The sequence below is a fragment of the Hyaena hyaena genome, unplaced genomic scaffold (genome assembly GCF_003009895.1).
Source record: "Hyaena hyaena isolate Hyena2069 unplaced genomic scaffold, ASM300989v1 scaffold_8, whole genome shotgun sequence".
Lineage (NCBI taxonomy): Eukaryota > Metazoa > Chordata > Mammalia > Carnivora > Hyaenidae > Hyaena > Hyaena hyaena.
Genome location: NW_024080640.1, coordinates 5,009,155 through 5,025,889, shown reverse-complemented (window position 1 = coordinate 5,025,889; position 16,735 = coordinate 5,009,155). Strand labels below are relative to the sequence as shown.

The window sequence follows — 16,735 nt, the reverse complement described above, 5'->3', positions numbered from 1 at the left end:
ATGCAGATACAGGCTTCTCACCTGGGACTGAGGAAAGTTTTTTCCATTAAAATGCTAATGAAAGAGCAAACCAGCAACTCCAAATCCTCTGCTCACAGGTGCCCCCTCCTCTCTATCCTCACTCAATCCCCTGACCCTTCTTCTGGGTATTTGGACAGCTCTCTGAACAGGCCTATGGAAGGAGCAGGTCACCTTCCCGAAAGCACCTGAGACCGGAGAGTGCTGGGGAACTAGAGCTCTGGAGTCAGATCTCAGATGTGCCACGTTTTAGCTGTATGACCTCGGGAACTTTACTTAACATCTCTGAATATTTTCTGTAAAATAGGTAATAGTACCTACCTTATAGAATTGACTGAGCAAATAAATTATGTAGAGACAGATGAAGATATAAAGCCTGCCAGTTAAAACATCAGCGCATAGCAGCTGTCATTGCTATTATGAACATAGAGGTGTAAACTTTCAGGGTCAAGAACGTCGCTTACCCACACAAGCTCAATAAAATCTTCATGGGCTCTTTGGGAGGTCACCATTACAGAGGAGTCCAGAAGGCAGCTCCAGGGAGCGGGGTGCTGCCTCTTCAGACCCCGCCCCAGTTGTGTCTCAGGCCAGATCCTTTCCTACACAGACGCTGACTCTCTCGGACCTGAAGCCCAAACGGGGACCCATGTCAGGGGGCACCCAAGTGACCATCACGGGCACCAACCTGAACGCGGGCAGCAATGTGGTGGTGATGTTCGGGAAGCAGCCTTGCCTCTTCCACAGGTAACTCAGCTCAAGACAGGCCTCGGGGGCTCACAGCCCAGCGCATGGGGCCGGTGGGGCTGCCTCAGGGCAGCAGACGACCAGGGCTAGCCTCTTGGAAGTGCCTTCTCCTCCCTGAGAAAGCGGCCGTTCCCTTTGAGGGAGGGTTTGATGGGCATCCCTGGCTCTGGATGGTTTTGCCTTGGTCTGGAGAACTGCCAGGCATCCCATTCATGCTGTTGCCCACGATTTAGCCTTTGTGCCCCTATACCGACCCCAGTACAGAACCCTTCGGGTTCCGCAGGACTCACTTGGGAATCTAGGGCCTCTGCCTGCAGGTTAGCCTCTCTCCAGCTGCTGCAGAGCTGGCTGGGCCTGCTGAGGTTTGCTAGGGGCCCCTACCCCAGCTGGCTTAGGTTCAACCTCCAAGGGCAGCAGACTTTCTCTCCCCTGATTCCACCATCCAGCCCAGAAGGACACACCTTCCATAAGCCGGGAGCCTGGGGTATAAGAGGGGAGCAGGAAGTTCGTCTTGATACAGGACTCAGATTTGGTGGGGATATGACATTCTGCAGGAGAGGTTTTCCTGGGACAGAACTATGCTGAGGGCTGTGGCAGCTCTGAAGTCAGGCCAGTGATCAAGAAAACATGGTTCTGACACTTGCTAACATGGTAAGGAAGCGTTTACTCAGGAATTATTGCAATAGGTGTCAAGAGTATCACAATGGGGAAAGAAAGTAAGCAGATTTGACTCCAAATACAGCAATGACATGGGGGGATTTATGGCCAACCAGCAGAGTGAGGGCGTCAGTGATGGGATTTTACTAAGAGGAAGCAAGAATAGGAAGGTTCTTGCTAAGCAGCCTTAACAGGATTCTTGCCGAAGGCAGCCCAGGGTACTCAGGTATCAACTGGAGGGGCGTGGGGAGTTTGGACTTAGCAGGATTCTTGCTAAAAATGGGGCTTTGATAGACCCAGGACAGGGCCCAGGGATAAGGCCTCACTGAAAAGAGGGCTCAGAGGAACCTGTCTACAGTTGGGTCAAGTCTTTGTCAGTAATGCCTGGAGCTTTCTGTCTGAGGCAGCGCTGACCTATTGTCCCTGAGAAGCCTGACGAACGGGGAGGGTTGGGCGGGCCCTGACCTGGACCACTGTCCCCATCCACACCCGGAGCCCAGCTCCATACCTGCCCTCCCTGCAGACGCTCTCCGTCCTACATCGTCTGCAACACCACGTCCTCAGATGAGGTGCTGGAAATGAAGGTGATGGTGCAAGTGGACAAGGCCAGTATCCACCAGGACCTGTTCTTCCAGTACGTGGAGGACCCCACCATCGTGCGGATCGAGCCAGAGTGGAGCATAGTCAGGTAGGGGCGGCCCTGACCTCGGTTTTCCCTCCTCAACTCTCAGGAGCCAAGGACAGTTCTGGGGCCCAGTTCTGCTTTGAGGACTGATGAACTTGGGTTGATTCAGAGCACCCTCCCCAATCAGACCTTCCTTCCAGGGCACCCTCCTTCCCCCGAGAACGCCTCTGAATGGGACCTGGCCCCGGAGGCCAAGCTCTGACTGGCAAGAGCCATTGACCCCTAATCTGAGCATTGGTGGGTACACCCAGAGGAAATGATCCCATCACAGTGACTGCTAAGGGGTGCCAGTCCTGTTCCTTCGAACCTTCCTTCTGGCAAATATGATGATAATTCCAACCCTGCTGAGGGATGCAGGAGAAAGAGTGAGATCAGATCCAGCTTCTTCTTGGCCTGCTCCTGAGCAAAAATGTGCCCTGACCACCAGGGTGCAATTCAGATGTCTGTCCTCTGGGCTTCTGTAGCAACCAGCCATCTCTCTGGCCTGCTCTGTCATGACCCCTCGTTGTGTGCTTGATTTGACCTTCCCTCTACTGCAGGCTCCTCAAGGGCAGCGAGTGGACCTTGTTCCCTCCTCTTTTCCCCTTTTCCTGAGGGCCCAACACAAGTATAGAGAGCGCATGTCCCAGGAGGGAGCCGGGTATATGCTGGTATAGCAAGACCCTCCATGGCCACCTCTTCCTCAGCCATTCGCAAGCTGACCTGTGACAGCTGCATAACTTCCCAGGCTTCCCCTGGAGAGATTCACTGGGGACTTTGGAAACTCTGGGATCCCTGGGGGCCTCCCCAGTCCCCGCTTGGTAGGGCTGTGGAGTGTGGCATCTCCCTTCAGGTAGGGAGCACCTTTCCAGTCCCTGGAGGATACATTGTAATGGGAAGGCGATGCTAAGGGCATCCTGACACCAAGGGCCCTGCTGACCATTGGGAAACTGCTGTATCAGGGGCCGAGGGAGAATGGAACAGGGCTTGCGGTCAGAAGGAGTGGACTCAGACCAGCTCTACGTCAAACCAGCCAAAGTAACCAATCACCTTAAAGTGTACTTAACTTCTCTGACCTCATGGTTTCTCATCTATCAACTCCCTCCTGTGGCACTGGGAGGGGTAAGCAGAATGCATATGCACAGAGTAGTGCCTAGCCCAGCTCTCTCCCGCTGCCCCTGGCCCACTCCTTAGCCCTCCCCACCGTCGGCTTCAGTTCTAGAGGTATCTGGCATCCAGGGAAGGGGGAAAGCATGGAGATGTGGTCTCCACAGCTGAAGCAGGGGTCAGGGATGAGTCCAGTCCAGAGAGCAATCTTTTACACCAGGGGTGAGCAAACTCCAACCTGGGGACCAGATCTGGCCATCTGCCTCCTTTTGTAAATAAAGTTTTATTGGAACACAGCCATACTCATTCATATATGTTTTGTCTATAGCTGCTTTCTGAACACAACAGCAGAGATGAGTAATTGCAACAGACCATATGGCCCGGGAAGCCTAAAATATTTACTCTCTGGCCCTTTCCAGGAAAGTTTGCCACCCCCCGTCTTTCACCCACAAAAGGCAGCCCTTGCTGAGATCAGATTTGGTTGTCCTCAGCAGTTACTCCTAAGACCCAAACTATAAGCTTTAGCCACGATTTTAAAGTAGTTGAATACGAGGCACAAAGAAGGGGAAAATAGTCTGTAGAAAGCTTTTCTGGGATTTGCCCCCTGGCACTTGGGAACTCTAGGAAGTCGGTGTAGCCCTTTGCCTAGACACATTCTACAGCTCCCTAAGGAATTCACAGTCTGGCTTAATTCAGTTCTTCCTCATGTCATTGTCACAGAAATAGAGGTGTCGTCCTTCCTGGCACTCAGTAGCGGACCCTGAGTCACGTTCCTAACAAGAGGGAGGTTGGAGGCACGTTTGGGGCCTGCCAGCCGGCTCTAGAGTTTTTGCTGCAGTGAACAAATTCTCTGGTGGGGTGGGGCTCTGCAGAGTGAGGCTTTGCATTGCTCACAAGAGTCTGGGCTTAAGTATCAGGGATAGGGGGTGGGGTCCGTTCGTAAACTCGTGCTGAATTGGTGATGTAGAAAATTGGGAGATGGCCAGATAGCAGAATCTCATTGTGGAACACTGCCATGGGCAGAAGAGCCTGTCTGGGTTTTACAGGACTCTTCCAGCATGCATGTGCATGTGTGTGTATGTGCATGCTTGTGTGTGTGCATGTGTTGGGTGGGTGGGGGGAGTGGGAGGGGCAGGTGGAGGGCAAAAGGAAGCCAGGGAGTAACTGGGAGTGCAGGGATGGGCAGACACATAGAGAGGTAGAAATGAATGCGGGTGAGAGATTCTTTATTCACCAAGCTCATAACTGTTTCAGATGAAATTGTAGTAATTTCTGGGGAGGAGACTGTGGTCAGACCCTGAAGGGTCCGGCGGGGGGCATCTTGGAGCACGGCTCTCATTAGGCTAAAGCCAGTGTGAAAATCTCCCTGAGACTGGTGAGGGCTGGGGCAGAGACACCAGGGGGCTGCAGAGAAACATCTGACTCAGGTCAGGAGGCTTCAGAGCCTCCACGGGTGTCCAAGCTCTAGATGAGCTCAGTGCTGGACAGCCACAGACATCTGGTTATCACTGTCGTCCCCTTGGCTGCTGAGAGCTCGTCCTTATTATTATTCAGTCAGTTTGTCATCGTTGTCCCTGTGAACATTATCACGCCTCCTGGTTATCATTGTCTTTAATGTCAGAGCTCAGCCTGATTGATCATCGTCATCATCTTCAAGTGCCATTGCTATTCCTGTCCCTGTGTTGACACGCCTCCTTCTTTCTTCCCCGGGCAGTGGAAACACACCCATCGCCGTATGGGGGACTCACCTGGACCTCATACAGAATCCCCAGATCCGTGCCAAGCATGGAGGGAAGGAGCACATCAATGTGAGTCAAGGGTGGGCAGGGGGCATGGGGGCTGCCCACTCAACATGTCCCAAAAGGATAAGTACTCAGGCAGGCCACCCAGACACCGATGAACCATTGCATGTGACACCCTGGAGCAGTGGGACGATGGGACGAGGGAGCAGACGTGAGGGCATTTTCATACTTTGGGGTACAGGCATGGGCTTCTGGGCTCCACCTTTCAGACCTGTAGCACTGCCCCTTAGCTTAGAGATCCCCCCAGTCACTGCCACACCCGCTGTGGACAAAGTGGAGCTCGATGCCAGCTTCCGAGTTTACTGCTTGAGTACCCAGGTTGTAGGGTCCTGGGTGCAGAGGGGTGGTGAGCCACGCCAACGCCATGCTGTATGATGGTGCTGGGGGACCCTGGTGGGTGTGTTAGGGCTGTATGGGCTCTGGTGCCGCATAAGTCCCCCTTTCTGGCTGCTCCAGCTCTGTGAGGTCCTGAATGCCACTGAGATGACTTGCCAGGCTCCGGCCCTCGCCCTGGGGCCCGACCACCAGTCTGACCTGACCGAGAGGCCTGAAGAGTTTGGCTTCATCCTGGACAATGTCCAGTCCCTGTTAATCCTCAACAAGACCAACTTCACCTACTATCCCAACCCTGTGTTTGAGGCCTTCGGACCCTCAGGAATCCTGGAGCTCAAACCTGGCACTCCCATCATCCTGAAGGTAGAGTGAGGCGGTGGGCAGAGGTGGGAAGCGAGGAGGCTGTTGCCTGGAAAGGGGAGGCTTTTCGTGTCACAGAGAAAGGCCAGAAGTCGGGGGCTCTGGCCCAATTTCATGACTGCCATCGCTAGCAGAGGTTGTTGCATGGGTAGCAAATTAATTTTAACTCCGGTGACAATTTGAATCAACTGGTACTGATTGACTGTAGCTCTGTGTTGAGAAGGATTCTGAGGCTACGTCCGGATGAGCTGAAAAGAGTGCCCTGATTATGATTCCCCACCGAATCACGGGGAATGGCAGTGTATGTTTCACAAAGCTCTCGGACTTATTATGGAAGGTGGCCCCTCCCCCAGCTCATCAGCAGGACGGGAGCTCTGGGAGGGAGACGAGGCAGCCAGCCAGTAGCTATGGTCCTGACTGGGGTGGGAACTGGGGCGTTCCTGTCCCTCCAGGGCAAGAACCTGATCCCACCGGTGGCTGGGGGCAATGTGAAGCTCAACTACACCGTGCTGGTTGGGGAGAAGCCGTGCGCTGTGACCGTGTCGGATGTGCAGCTGCTCTGTGAGTCCCCCAACCTCATCGGCAGGCACAAAGTGATGGTAAGGCCCGCGGGGCGCCGATCTGGATGGGGCGGGCACTCAGGGATGCCCGAGGGTGTGCGGACCAGTGCCATCCTGGGAGGCCAGGGCTTCCCAGGAGGGATTCTAGCCCTCTTGGAACTTGCTTCATAGCCACCCCTCACCCCCTTGTTCTTTCTCTCTGTCACGCTTCCGGCCTCCCTTTTGTGCGTTGTCATTCTCTCCTGACTCCGATGCTACAATAAAGGCAATGCAAACAGCTTTAAGGACATGCTGCATGGCCTGTCACAGGCCAGAGACCCTTCCAGGAGAGCCCGCTGCTGGCCCGACGAAGTCCATAATATCATGCTCTGTGTCTCGGTTTTCCATCCTTATGATGGGATGAATCTCAGGGAGCCCATCATTGAAGACACGTCAGACTTATTTAGGGCCCAGTTGTGTGCTGTTTCCTTACGAAGATGACAGCATTAGTCCTGAGTGAGGGAATGTGCAGCCTCCCATCTGTGGGGGTGGCCTGCTCTGAGCCATCCGTACCCATCCCCAGGCCCCCACACATCCTCTCCTCTGTTTTGACAACCAGTGATGGTTTTCCTCTCTGGAGCCCTTTCCCTCCTCCTGCCCCGTAGCCAGTTCATCGCCAGCCTGGGGCTGCTTCCCTGCACTGCTCTGGGGCCGCTCCCAGCTTCCTCTCCCATGCTGTGCCCCCAGGCCCGTGTCGGTGGCATGGAGTACTCCCCAGGAATGGTGTACGTGGCCCCAGACAGCCCGCTCAGCCTGCCCGCCATCGTCAGCATCGCCGTAGCAGGTGGCCTCCTGGTCATCTTCATCGTGGCCGTCCTCATCGCCTACAAACGCAAGTCCCGCGAAAGTGACCTCACGCTGAAGCGGCTGCAGATGCAAATGGACAACCTGGAGTCGCGGGTGGCCCTGGAGTGCAAAGAAGGTACTGGGGGACCCGGGACCGTCGCCCCACCCCCACCCCGGGGCTGTGCGCCTGTGCTTCACACAGGGCCGCGAGCTGGCCACCTGCGGGCAGCGCTGGGGGGGGGCCTGGTGTCTAACCTCTAACTCTGCTCTCTGAGCCTGTATCCATACAGAACCCTTAGCCCAGCACCCCACCCCTTCCCGGGTGAGGCCACCCTCCCCTTCCTCGATGTGTCCCCTTCCCGCTTTCCCCAGGTCAGGCTGGGATCATTCTAAACCCACGAGAGCAGTTTCCAGCCCAGAATCCTGGCTGCGGGGGTTTTATGCTCTCCTCTCTGGGACACCTTGGGGTGTCTTGACATGACGCATCCAGCAACCTTCAGCTCCCTTCCTTTAGGAGGAAGTTATGGCTATAGGGCTGATTTGAGATGTAGAAGGAAGAGGGCTTCACAGCCTGTATGATTAAAAATTACCACCACCACCATGATGTGAAATCAGTTGCACTAAATCCAAGAAGGATATTTAGAAGTCAGACTCTTGTTGCCCGCAGGGTATCATTTTGTGAGTCACCCTGGGAGGGTCTGAGTGGATTCTTTGCCATGGATTTATTCTCCGAGTCAATCCGGCCTGTACCCGGGGCTCTCCCAGCCCCACCAGGGAGGCTGCGACTCCCTCTGATGGGGAAGTGGGTCTGTCCCATCCCCTCAGTACATCCTTAGCTGTCAACACTGGCATCTGCCTTGTGGGACTGTTAATTACTGCCTTTTATTATATTTACGCTGCTTAATTTTTTTCTCCGCAATGTACTCTTCCCTCTAATTAGGTGTAGTGATTAGAATCTCTTTTATGTGTGGCAGGCACAAGGCTTTGAATGTTGGAGGCGCTTAGTGACTTGAAGGAAAGCTGCAGACCAATAAAAAAGACCACCCCCCTCCTTCTCCTTGCCGCCAGCTGAGCACCCCCAATGGGGAGGGGGCAGAGAGGGGAACGTGAAGCCAGGTTCCTCTCAGAATGTTCTGGAGAAGGAGGAATTAGCAGTCAGACAGGGAGTCCAGCCGAAGAGTGTCAGTGGAGGTGTCTGGAGAGAGCCTTGGCTTCTGGCTCTGGAGAGAGCTCTCCTGCGTGAGCGAGGAGAGAGAGGTGTAGAGCAAAGTATAGGGAGATTAGCCATGAAAGTCTTTGTCAGGGGTGCCCAGAGCTGGCTCTCAAACATGCAAGGGGCAGCTTGGGTCCGGGGAAGGTGACTCCCTAAAGACTTGACAGTAAGCCAGGATGTCACCCACACCCAAAACCATGCCCTCTCTGCACTGGCCTGGCCTCTTGATACATCAACGCACACACTTGTGCATATGTGGCCACAAAAACTCACTGACATGCACACTCACAGGCAGTCACTCATGCACTCACACACACACACTCACACTAATACCCACGCACACATTACACGCATTACTGCAACACACACGTGTTCCTTAGTACATACATGAATGTTCACCAGTGCTTTCTGTGACAGTATGTGCCAAAAGTCTTACCAAGCCCTCTTCATACACACGTGTGCACACATGTTGGTGTGAGTTCTACTTGGATGCATTACGGTTGCTCTGCCTTCGAAGTCATTTGCCTTAGCGGGGCCCTCCTGTGTCAGTGTGACTGGGCGTGTGGACAGAGAGCAGCGCAGGAGAGGTCTGTCTGCAGCAGCCTCCCCAGGGGCCCGGGGACTGTGTTCATTGTCCTGTCAAATGAGGAGCATTGCTATCCTCAAGGCCCGGAAACTCAAGATCCGTCGGCCAAGTTGGCACTGTGGGGTGCAGAGGGCACGGGCCTGGGGCAGCCATATTGTGTTTCTGTGATCAGCAGAGCCCACAGAATACTTTTTCCCTATTCTTATATTTGTAAAATCTTAAGAAGTATTGTTTCATCGGTGCCCACTGGCTGTGTTAATCCATGCTGGTTGTGTGTGAAAGTGCATGTGTGCCATGCGTGCATGTGAGTACATGTGCATGTGCCCAGGAGAAAGGCAGAGAAGGGGAGGGTCCGGCACACCATTTCTGATGGCCTCCCAGGGCAGAGGGTAGCCAGGGAGGAGGGCTATGCTCAGGATAGGGTGTGGCCACAGCTTTGGCGCTGTGTGACCACCTGGGCTGTGTGCTAGACTTTCTTAGGGGCTGGAAGGAAAAAGGTCTTGCAGCCCCATCACCATCTGGAGGCCTGAGCTGCCTCCACAGACAGCAGTGCCCACGCACAGGTCATAGTTCACCACTGAGTGGCATCATGGAAAGAGTACATAGTGTGGCAGAGCCTGGGCCCCACTGGATGGTCTGATGGCTCCAGTGAGCTGCATGGCCGAGAACTCGGACTGCAGAAGAAATTGTTCTTAACTTTTATAAGAAAGCCCACTAGAAAATGCAGAATTGGGAATAGACCCTCCACCCCTGGAACCTCTCCCCTCCTTCTCCCTGTCCCTTGACGTCCCCCTAACCCCCAGCATATTCTGTAAACCAAAACGATTCAGGCCCCAGCAGCAGGACAAGTCTATGGACAGCCCATGCCCATCCATGCTTTGGAAGGGATTTGGCCCAAAACAAGCTTCCTTGTGCTACATCTATCTCCCCTTCCTATATCATCTACCCCAGCTACTTAAAACATCCCACGTTATTCCTGCACACCTACAGCCCATTGCCCGTGTCTCCTAGGGGCGTGGGTGAGGGTTCTGAGCATCAGACCCAGGACCCACCCCAGCCAGCAGTCTCACGGGCTTCCCTTTGTACCAGCTTTTGCCGAGCTACAGACGGACATCCATGAGCTGACCAGTGACCTGGACGGAGCTGGGATCCCCTTCCTAGACTACAGAACCTATACCATGCGGGTGCTGTTCCCAGGGATTGAAGACCACCCTGTGCTCCGGGACCTCGAGGTGAGAAGTAGGGCTTGTAACCAAGCCTTCCCCATCAAGGTGTTAGTGCAGAGAAGAGTGTTGGTGACCTTCACATGCAGCCATGTCATTCGGAGGTGAGAAAGCTGAGGCCAGGGAGGGGACGTGACTTGCCCAAGGCTTCCCCTCACCCCTGTTTGTCAGTGCCAGCCACCCCATCCCTCTGGAGGAAATGGGGCCGAGCCAGGGAGCCATCTGAGCAGAGATGGGAGTAGATTTGGGTTCTAGGGGTCATGGCGCCCTTGAGAATTGAATGGAGGTTGAAGAAAAACCATACATATACATGCAAACAAGAAATCTGGCAGCCAATGTAGCGAGTTCATGGACTCCTGTTTAGGAAACTACCATGAAGTAAGGGATTTCACCACATAGTCGGTGCTCAATAAATATGTGTAGAAACAATAAGTGATATGCTGGGAAGGGAGGTGGAAGCATGAATGATAAGAATAGAACTATCTTTTGTACCAGCAGGACCCCATTTTGAACACTTTATCACTTCCTGTCTAGCATAGTATCTGGCTTATGCATATATTCATACTATGCTTTGTTCCGAAAGGGATTTCAGATGACTTATCAAGATAAATACCAGAGAAGAGTGAAAAATATAAATGAGGAAACCAGAGCAAAATAATAATCCTAAGGAATAATCGTTGCTACTGGACTGTCAACTGAGCTCCTGGTCCGGTTTTGAGTACCTCATATGTGTGTGTGTGGATTTACTATCTCACAAGCGGTCTGAAGAATAAGGGCCCAGAGAGCTCTGGGGCCACACAGCTGGGAGGGGGTGGTGCCAGGATTTGAGTCCTGGAGTTAGACCTCAGGGCCTGTGCTCCCAACAATGAGCCTTTGCATGTCACTGTTGTGGCTTTGGGCTCTGGATACCTATTAGGACGGATCAAAAATCTCTAGGCAAAGCAGCAGCAGAGAATAAGGCTAATTCCAAGATTTATCTCGTGCATCACATAACAGACGCATCGCTTGTGGGTTGCACCGTTTTGCAGGTACTGACCCCTGTGGGAATGTCTACACAGTGGTCCAAAGGGGTGTAGAGGCTGTGCGTTTCTATGGAAAACAAAGCAAGTCCCAGGGACTTTGGGGCCCACATGCATTTCTCCATAATTGTTGAATAAAGTGTGTGCCTCTGTGTGTGTGTGTGTGTGTGTGTGTGTGCACACGCATGTGCACGCTTCTATAGTGAGGGAACAGTCGCTTCTGTCTGGAGGAGGGTCCCGTTGGCTCCTCAGTAGACAGGTACCAGGAGGCACTTCCTGAAGCCATCAGTGGTAGGCTCTGTGTCCTCACTGATGACGCACCTCTCCCTCCGTGTGCACGTCTGCTTGTGTGTATACGTGTATAAGGTATACAGGTGTGTCATGTAAACAAATGAAAAAATCATCTATACCATGATATGCTCTTCATTTTCTCGGTCTCTTTTTTTCTGAGTGAAAATTATCTTGTTTATTGATGTGCTTGCTTATTTACAGTTCATATCTCTGTAACCCCCTGCCCCCACATATGCCACATGAGAGCAGTAACCATGCTTATTTTATAGACATTAATACCAGGACACCAGGTGGCACCAATTTGGTGAATAAAAGAAGTCACTCTTTAGCCTAAGACATACATATAAAATTCACAATTGTTTATGAAGTTAAAGCATCACACCTATGAACTGACATTAAAAAAGAATGTAGGTCTTAGATCTAGTACAATAAATGATTATAGTTGACATATGGCTTTGGTAAGTTAACAAATAATTGTTTTAAAATATCATTTGGGGGGTGCCTGGGTGGCTCAGTTGGTTAAGAGGCCAGCTTCGCTCAGGTCATGATCTCACAGTTTGTGGGTTCGAGCCCCGTGTCAGGCTCTGTGCTGCCAACTCAGAGGCTGGAGCCTGGTTCAGATTCTGTGTCTCCCTCTCTCTGCCCCTCCCCAACTCATGCTGTCTTTCTCTGTCAAAAGTAAATAAATGTTAAAAAAAAATTAAAACTAATATCATTTGGGGGCACCTGGGTGGCTTAGTTGGTTGAGCATCCGATTTCTTTTTTTAATCCAACATGTAGTGTAATAATGACTTCAAGAATAGAACTTAGTGATTCATTACTTATATATAACACTCAGTGCTCGTCCCAACAAGTGCCCTCCTTAATGTCCATCACCCATTTAGCCCTCCTCCCACCCAACACCCCTTCAGCAACCCTCAGTTTGTTCTCTGTATTTAAGAGTCTCCTATGGTTTGTCTCCCTTTCTGTTTTTATCTTATTTTTGCTTCCCTTCCCCTATGTCCATCTGTTGAGTTTCTTAAATTCTGCATATGAGCAAAATCCTATGATATTTGTCCTTCTCTGTCTGGGTCTCCCTTTTCATGCCTGTGCCCCTATGCTTCTTCCAGCCTCATTTTTACCTGCTTCAAAATACTAGGGTGTTAGTCCACTGAAAAGTACGCACTTTCCATGTTTACTTGCATCTCCGGGAATTCTCAGATTCTCAAGTCTAGCCTGGCACGAGTTTAACACACACACTAGGGCAGTACATTCCCAAGGACTGCCCAAGGTGGTAGCAGAAGAGTTATAGGGCTCATTCTCCCACAGGATCTCATGGACAGTTGTGCATGTTGAACACTGTAGTGCTCCAGATGGCATCATTCATATGCGGCACCTTTAGGGTTGTTCAGTGCACAAGCTGCTTTACCGTCTATAGCAGCCCTGTTTACCTAGGACCAGAATACAAGGGATTCCCTCTCATTGTCCTTCTGAATCGTACTAGGCCCCTCGCTGAAAGCTGTTGAGAGTCCCTACCCAGCTGTACATCTCCAGGCTTCCCTCTAAGGTCTGTTTCTGGTGAGAAGCAAGATGGGTACTGCTACCCATTCCTAGCCTGATTCTTCAGTGAGGCACACAGCCAGGAACCCAACTCAGCAAGCCAGGCTCTACAAACAGAATCCCCGAGCACCCTCACCCCTGCCCTCAGAGCCTGGCAGGGAGCCAGCTCCCTGCCTCACGGCACTGCCCTGGCCCCTGCCTTGCTCCCCGACATGTCACACATCCCTAAACAGAGGCATCTGGGGCAGCAAACTCCATTCTCTGCCAGGAAACCACAAGAGCCCTTGTTCAGCACAGTCTCAGAGGCTCATAACTTCTTCACTTCACAATGACACCGCCCACCACGTGGCCTGGACACACACAAGGGCACCCCCAGGAATCACTGACTCCCCTCCTCCATCCCTCACAAATGTCAGATGAACCCCGCCCTGGGAGGGCTGCAGAGGACTCTTAGAATCAGAGCTGCCTGCTGGGCTGTAATCACCTGAGATGCTCTCTGGGTGGATACCCCACCCCCACCCCAGACAGTTCCGATGTCCCCATTATAAATCACATCACGTCCCTCCATGGCCTTATTCCTCATCTGGCACATTTACGTTTCCCCTCCAACCTGAGTCTTCTCTCTTCTTCCTTGCCTTTACCATGAGGGGACACTTGTAGCCCCCACCCTCCAGCTCACGAAGGAGTTAACGGCCACCTGCCCCCACTTCCTGAGTTGGAGCCCACACAGGTTGGCTCACAGTCCCGCACAGGCTCTGCATCAAACAGGTCACACGGCTCTTCTTTGTTTGAATTGTGGTAAGATAGGCATGACATCAAGTTTACTATGTCAACCATTTTTACATGTTCAGGGTCATTAAGTACATTCACGCTGTGGTACAACCGCGCCCCCCCCCCCATTCATCCCGAGGATGTTTTCATCTTCCCCAAATGAGACTCTGTACCCATTAAACATCACTTCCCATTTGCCCTCCCCTAGAATCCCCCATTTGACTTTCTGTCTCTATGAATTTGGCTTCTCAGGGTCCCTCGTGTTCAGTGGAAACATACAGGATTTATCCTTTGGGGACCGGTTTATTTCATGTAGCAAAATGTTTTCAAGGTTCATCCATACTGTGGCATGTGATAGAATTTCTTTTCTTTTTAAGGCTGAATAATAGTCCGTTATGTGTAGAGACCACATTTTGTTTCTCCATCCACCTGTCAACAGACATGTGGGTCGCTTCCACCTTTTGGCTGTTGTGACTAATGCTGCTAAGAACGTGGGTGTACAAGTGCCTGTTGGAGCTCCTGGCCCTAATCTTTGGGTGTATGCTCAGAACGTATGACTTTTCATTTCTGTTAAACTCTCTAATTAATGGACAGAAATCAACGTTTACCATCCCACGTGGTATATGAGCTCCATATGACCGACATCCTATGCAAGACCCTGGGATTTTGCCTGGATTCTTCTTTTCTGGTTTGTTTCCAACCCTGCCTTGCCATTGGAAAAGTTTCTCCCTGTCGGCTTTCCAAGTATGGAAATATTCCCCAGGAAGCCATTGATAACCCAAAGCCATGTTTCTCGACCTTTTCAGCTACTGGGATAGGTGCTCACTGGTTGGGCATAGTGGTAGATGTGTGTGAAGAAGGGGGTGTCCTCAGGCTTTGTCCATCCTGGACGTAGCCCTGGGTGAAGGGGTGGCATGTGGGTAAGGGGCTGCCCATGCACTGGGGACACACCAATCCTTTAAAACCAGAGAGCAAATGGTAACCACATACCCCATTTTCAACCTGTCCTTGTCTCCTAAACTCTAACCTGTTAGCTTACAATTAAAATTTACTATCCAGTTTTATACTCATAAGCTTCAACTAAATTATCGAACCATCTGGTGAATAAAGAAAGTCTTGTTTCAGAGTGACATTTGCTTAGGGAGTTGGTGGGGGGGGGTGGCAAGTTACAAAGGGGAATTGTGCTGGATACTCTACCAAGATACTTCATACTTCACTTCCATCTCCCCCTTCATCAAATGGGGAGAAAATTCCTACCTTCTCCCCCCACCCCCCAACTCCCCCCAGACACTGGGCTGATGCCTTCGATGTCTTGGAAACTTCTGGGCAAGAAGGATAGGTGAAAAGCAGCGAAATAGGAGAGGCAGGTAATAAAACTGCTGTTAAGTGCGTACTGTGTGTGCCAAGCACTTTACATACATTATCGTATTTAATGCTCATGAAACATTATGACATGGGCACTCATATTCTCATTTTACAGACAAGGCAGTAGAGCCCAGAGGTGACAGAGCATTCCTCCTTGTGTGAGTTCGTTAGTCTCTCTGACTCCAAACCCCACGCCACTGCCCAGGTTTACCCCACAGCTGGCTTTGCTAAACCTTTCCCAGGGTCCCAGGCCTTGGTGGCCAGGAGGCGTGTGTAGCCAAGGCAAGAAGTCCAGAGCACGTCCTCTCCCCAGACATGCCAGCTGGCCAGCCCTATGCCTTCCTCCTCCCTGTACCAAACCCAGACGTGGCTCCTCTGCCCTTGATGGCCAACCTGAGTTGCCAGGAGGCCCTATGCGGGAGGCTGAAGGGGAGACTCAGAGCTGGCTCTCGGTCACCTCCTAGGCTCAGCGGTAGGACTAGGTGTGGTGAAGGATGGGCAGAGGGATGGGGACCGGGGAGCCAGACAAGCTTGGGTTTGGAAATCCAGCACCATCCCACACCAGCTGGCTGGCCTTAGGAAGCCTACAGTACCTTCTCTGAGAGCCGTAGAGAGGACACACTCACTCTTGCAGGGTCCTTAGAAGGCTTAGATGGAGTGATGATTGTAGTGCCAGCACCGTGCACTGCACGTGCTGGTGCCTGGGAAATGGCATTATCTTTCAGTTGTAGAACAAGTTGTGGCCATGTTGCTCTGGCCGGGGGACCGGGGCGGGGATTATTGATGGACGGAGGAGGTAAAACGTGCACTTGTTTGTGAGACGCGAGGCGCGGTCACAGAGCACGGGGGGAGGTCGGCAGGGACACAGACGGCTGGGTAGATTGAGGCCAGGCTGAGGGCAAGGTGAGGCTGCCTCACATCCTTGTGTTTCCCCTGTGGAGAGGGAAATGGGGGGAGCCAGGTGGGATGCAGGCTGGGATTGGACCCACCTTGGGGAATGAGGAGTTGGCCAAGGGCAGCTGTGCAGAGAACTGGGACAATGTGGGGGGGGGGGGGGGGGGGGGCGGCTCTGGCGAGTTCCCAACTCTTTCCTGAGTACCGCCTTCCCACATGGCCTTCCAGAGGGGCCTCCTGCTGACCGTCCAAGGGCAGGCCTGGGCCTGACCCATCTCTGCCTCCCTCGAGGGCCTCACCCCGAGCCTGGAACACCGGGGAGCTCAGGAAGTGAGTGGCATGAACATTCCAGCTCTGTCTCTGCCACCTCCTGGGACCTTGGGCACACGGGATTTCTGCTGTCTCCCTCTTCCCAGAAGTCTAAAACTTCTAGAATAAAGTGGGATAAAACTGCTACCATTCAGTAAAGGCGACTGTGAGTCAGGCCCTGCACTGTCAAGGTTTTCACACATCTTCTTCTTCAGGGCTCCCACCAGCCCCCCACCCCCACCCTGAGATGGCAGGACGCAGTGCCGGCCGCCTGGGTGCCCATCCCGGCTCTGACACTTCTCTGTCCTCACTGTCGTGAGGCCCCGGGATAATAACAGTGCCCACTTCGTAGGGTGTCATGTGGCCTAGGGGTCAACATTTCTCAAGTATGTAGAGCGGGGCTCAGCAAAGTAAGGTCTACGGATGCATTAGCTGGAGTACCTTCATTTCGCCGT

At 52.5% G+C, this 16,735-nt stretch overlaps 1 protein-coding gene across 3 annotated transcripts in view; it reads left to right on the top strand.

The window, feature by feature from the left end:
* PLXNA4 (plexin A4) overlaps nucleotides 1–16,735 on the top strand; it is a 363,413-nt gene that overhangs the window by 309,522 nt on the left and 37,156 nt on the right. For all 3 annotated transcript variants that reach the window (XM_039243559.1, XM_039243563.1, XM_039243570.1), the window contains 7 exons: nucleotides 626–762; nucleotides 1,943–2,107; nucleotides 4,905–4,998; nucleotides 5,449–5,688; nucleotides 6,138–6,284; nucleotides 6,972–7,206; nucleotides 9,959–10,101. In XM_039243559.1, the coding sequence (XP_039099490.1) occupies nucleotides 626–762; nucleotides 1,943–2,107; nucleotides 4,905–4,998; nucleotides 5,449–5,688; nucleotides 6,138–6,284; nucleotides 6,972–7,206; nucleotides 9,959–10,101 (1,161 nt within the window). The remainder of the gene's footprint in view (nucleotides 1–625; nucleotides 763–1,942; nucleotides 2,108–4,904; nucleotides 4,999–5,448; nucleotides 5,689–6,137; nucleotides 6,285–6,971; nucleotides 7,207–9,958; nucleotides 10,102–16,735) is intronic.